The sequence below is a fragment of the Fundulus heteroclitus genome, chromosome 24 (assembly GCF_011125445.2).
Source record: "Fundulus heteroclitus isolate FHET01 chromosome 24, MU-UCD_Fhet_4.1, whole genome shotgun sequence".
Lineage (NCBI taxonomy): Eukaryota > Metazoa > Chordata > Actinopteri > Cyprinodontiformes > Fundulidae > Fundulus > Fundulus heteroclitus.
Genome location: NC_046384.1, coordinates 447863 through 451611, shown reverse-complemented (window position 1 = coordinate 451611; position 3749 = coordinate 447863). Strand labels below are relative to the sequence as shown.

The following is a 3749-nucleotide window of genomic DNA, read 5'->3' as shown; positions in this document are numbered from 1 at the left end:
GCTCAGAGGGATCCTCTAGACTTAAAGTCAGGTATGCTGGGTGAACATTTTCATCCCTAATCTTCTCAGCTTTTCCTTGGTTTCTTCCTCGGGGGGCCTGAGGATAAACATAGCTGTGCTTGTTCCTGCCCGAGTGAAAAATGAAAGAAAATGAAGCTTATTGTCTGACTTGTAGATTCATACTGTTCTGTCTCCATTAAAATGTCCCAGACCTCAAACAGCACCATGAAATCAGAACTCCTAAGACCAATAGTAACATTGTCCTAGATAGAGGGTCTAGTAAAGGATTATCAGCGTTATCTGAGTTAAGGCTAACTTCTCAATCTCTGGTCAGCATTCAAGTCATCAATGAATCAAAGGTCAACGAGATCTAGGTCTAAGGCCACATAGCCTGCAAGATCCACCTAAATGTCAAAGTGAAGCCCAATAAAAGTCAAGACTAACAACATTAACGTAAAGATTTATTTTTTTGTTTACGTAGGTCAGAGCTATCAAGGTGACAGAGAAGGTTTTAGTCATTTAAAACTGCTCCTAAACAGACACCAAGAGGGTGCAGAAATAGGTCTAAGTCCAAATCAAAGATCTCAAAAGTCAAGACTATCAAGCTCCAAGCATAAGACTTTGTAAACACTCAGCCTAGGCTTTATAAAAACAAATATCTCCCCCATATCGTTGTTCTAAAATAATACCTTACACCTGGGATAGTTTTCAGAAAAGTTTCCATCCATATGACGCAATACGCCGCTGAGTGTTGTTTTAGACATGCCAAACACATAGGGGGCAGTGTAACGCAAAGCTAAACCTTAGTCAGCCAATCAGAATCCTTGAAAACAACACATGGTTCTTCTGGGTGATTTTTTTTTACTTGTTTTCAAATTTAGAACTTTACATTCACCAAGAAGAAGTAAGGGATAATGCCCGACGAGGTGTCCATTGGCAGAAATTAATGGATGAAGCGGAGACTTGAACTGGACGGTTGGTTCTGCCCATTAATTTCTGATAATGGACACCTCGTCGGGTACTATCCCGCTGATAACATGGTCACTTATGAAAGAGAGAAACATTAAACCAACTATTAATACTTTAATGGTTTTTTTTACCGTTAAAATCACAAGTTTTTTCACTAGAAGTGGCAGAGAGATCATTTTAATCTCTCGTTGTAACGCATTGCCAAGGTGACCAGCGTGAATTACCTTGCCGTTACCAACAAATGTTTGAGCCAGCCTTAGAACAATCAGTCTATTTGACCTGGACTTTTTTAGTTTAGGTCAAATAGTTCAGGTGTCCTATAACGTTTTTTTAACTGACACCCTGCAGCCAATCAGAATTGAGTATTCAGTATAAGGTGTCGGAAAGCGCGGTGAGGATGTCATGGCTTTGAAAGCCTCGGATGGATTAATTCACATCGTTTGTATAGCTTGGGGACACAACTGTGGGTGTATTTTAATGGCGAGACCCCAAACACTCCTTGGGCTTCAACAATCCTGGTTTACTCTTGGGTCCAGTTTCCAGGGTCATTGAACAATCCTATGCAAGAACGAACAGTGTGGGAACATCCAGCCATCAAACGGTTCAGGAAGGATACGGGTTCTGCATCCCAGCGACGCGTGGCTTCTGGCATAAAAATGTTGGACTCTACCTGAGAAGAAAAGCCAAAGACCTTGTGAAGATGCTGGCTGACGCTGCAGCGAGGGTCGACCGGCATGGGCCGAGAGGCCACTCAGAGAGGAAGAAGCCATTACTCCACAGACAGCAGGGAAAAACCTGATGGCAGCTTCACTTAGTAACGTCTCCTTCAGGCAGAGTAACATTTACATTGAAGCAGCTGACCAAAATGAGACCGTAATTCCATTTGGAGGGAAAGGGGGGGAAACTTTTAAGCTGTTCAAAAAAAAAAAGCATAATTTTTCGTGGCTGTTCTGCAGCAGGAGGGACCGGTGCGCTTCAAAAACTAAACGCCCTCAACAAAGGAGTTCCAGCTTGGGCACAGATGGGTCCCACAGATCAATAAAGGCCTCAAAAGCACATTCAATAAAATGGCCAAGTGTCTTTTATGCAGTGTGTGTGTGTGTGTGAGCGTTGGGAAGCTAGAGAACATCAAAATGTCAAAGAAGGTCAAAGTTAAGGCCAAGATTTCAGGGCTGAGTCCAGTAAAAGGGACAAGGTGAAGACCCAGGAGATCCGGGTAAAAGTCACCAGATCCCGTTTCATTTCAGAAGTGAAAATCTGTCTTTAGAATAACAACAACCAAGACACAGCAGCAAGTAGGAGGAAATGCAGGTCAGGACGACAACGGTGGTTTTTCCTTCAGTTTGAAAACCAAAACATGGTTTCCATTTCACTTCTTTAAAATAGGTTTTCAGGCTTTTGGATGTCGACTCTTTTGAGGCTTTTGGTGGCTATTCCTGAAAGCAAACAACCCGCTGCACAGCTCTGGACCCCAAACTCCCCACATTCCTCTGTAATCTGATGTTTTCTGAGTGGTTTGAGCAGAAGCTCAGATTCCTGTGTCCGCAGGCAGCTTCAGGCTACTAATAAAGTTTGACTCCTCCTGGTTTCAAAGGTCCCTCAGCCTGAAACCAGGAGCCAAACAATCAAAAGAGAGGAGCGAGGGATGGGCGCACAGGAGCAGGAGGAGGCCGGAGCCCCCTTAGAAGGGACGAAGCAGCAGAAAACCTCAAAAGACGTTCATTTCTGCGTCCTCCCTGATAAATACGAACCGCTGATAGAGGAGTCAGAGGAGACGGAGGAGGCAGAGGAGGACAGGAGGAGGAGAAAGGAGGAGAAGAAGAGAAAGAGGAAGAAGAGGTGCAAGAAGTGTCGAAAGGTAAGACGAGGACTTTAGAGCTGAAAAGCGGCCATTTTTCTGCTTTTAAGTAAAAAAACTCTCCACATGAATAACTGCTTAAAACATTTCATGCTGCCTTTAGTTGTTCATAAAATACTGATAAAAGATTAAATTAAATGGTCCTAATCTAAAGGTAAAAGTACGGCAATGAAAATAGAAATTAAACAAACTAAAATCAAGCATTTTAAATCAAACATAATGACAACAGTGTTTTTAAAGCATGCAGATGTGTGTCATCTGGTAGAGAGCGTGTTTCTAAATGCATCGAAATGTTCAGGACACACATTTTCACACTGTTGACATTCCTGCTGTTAAACATTGACTCGGCACGCCTCTCCTGACCTTTGACCCCGTCTCGCCGAGCCGTTACGCGCTTCCACATCGGGCTCCGTCTATAACCCCGTGCTTCACTCGGGCGCTTTAGCGCCATAAAACCTTCAGAAGTTAAACAGAAATAGCTCTTTTGTTCAGATGTAGTACTGGGAAGGACTTCTGGGTCCCAGTTATCCGCCCAGGCAGGAGTCTTTGTGCATGGGTCAAAGGGAGGAAGAGCTGCTGGAAGGGCCCACTAACCTACTCCTTCTTCTTCTTCTTCTGTGGTGCAGAACATCTGCAAAGCGCTGCGCTTCAGCTGGCGCTGCCTGCTGGCCGGCCTGCAGAGCATGGCGTCCGCCTACTCCACGCCGCTGTCCGCCGTCCCCACCGTGATGATGGAGATGAAGCGACCCGGCAGCGGCGTGGTGTGACGGCCAGCGGACCGGGAGGCGACGGATCAGGAGGCGGCGAATCAGGAGGCACAGGGGGCATCCGCCATTGACCTTCTGCTGCGCCTGCTTGGTTGGACTATGAACTGTTGATGCTGGGGGAATGTTTACACTGAATAAAGTTATGATGTGGACCC

At 45.2% G+C, this 3749-nt stretch overlaps 1 protein-coding gene across 1 annotated transcript; it reads left to right on the top strand.

Moving 5' to 3' along the window:
• Positions 1–2555: 2555 nt before the first annotated feature.
• c24h1orf115 (chromosome 24 C1orf115 homolog) lies at positions 2556–3749 on the top strand. The gene is made up of 2 exons (XM_012853944.3): positions 2556–2827; positions 3454–3749. The coding sequence occupies exons 1-2, from the start codon at positions 2615–2617 to the stop codon at positions 3592–3594; spliced, it is 354 nt and encodes a 117-aa protein (XP_012709398.2). The 5' UTR covers positions 2556–2614; the 3' UTR covers positions 3595–3749.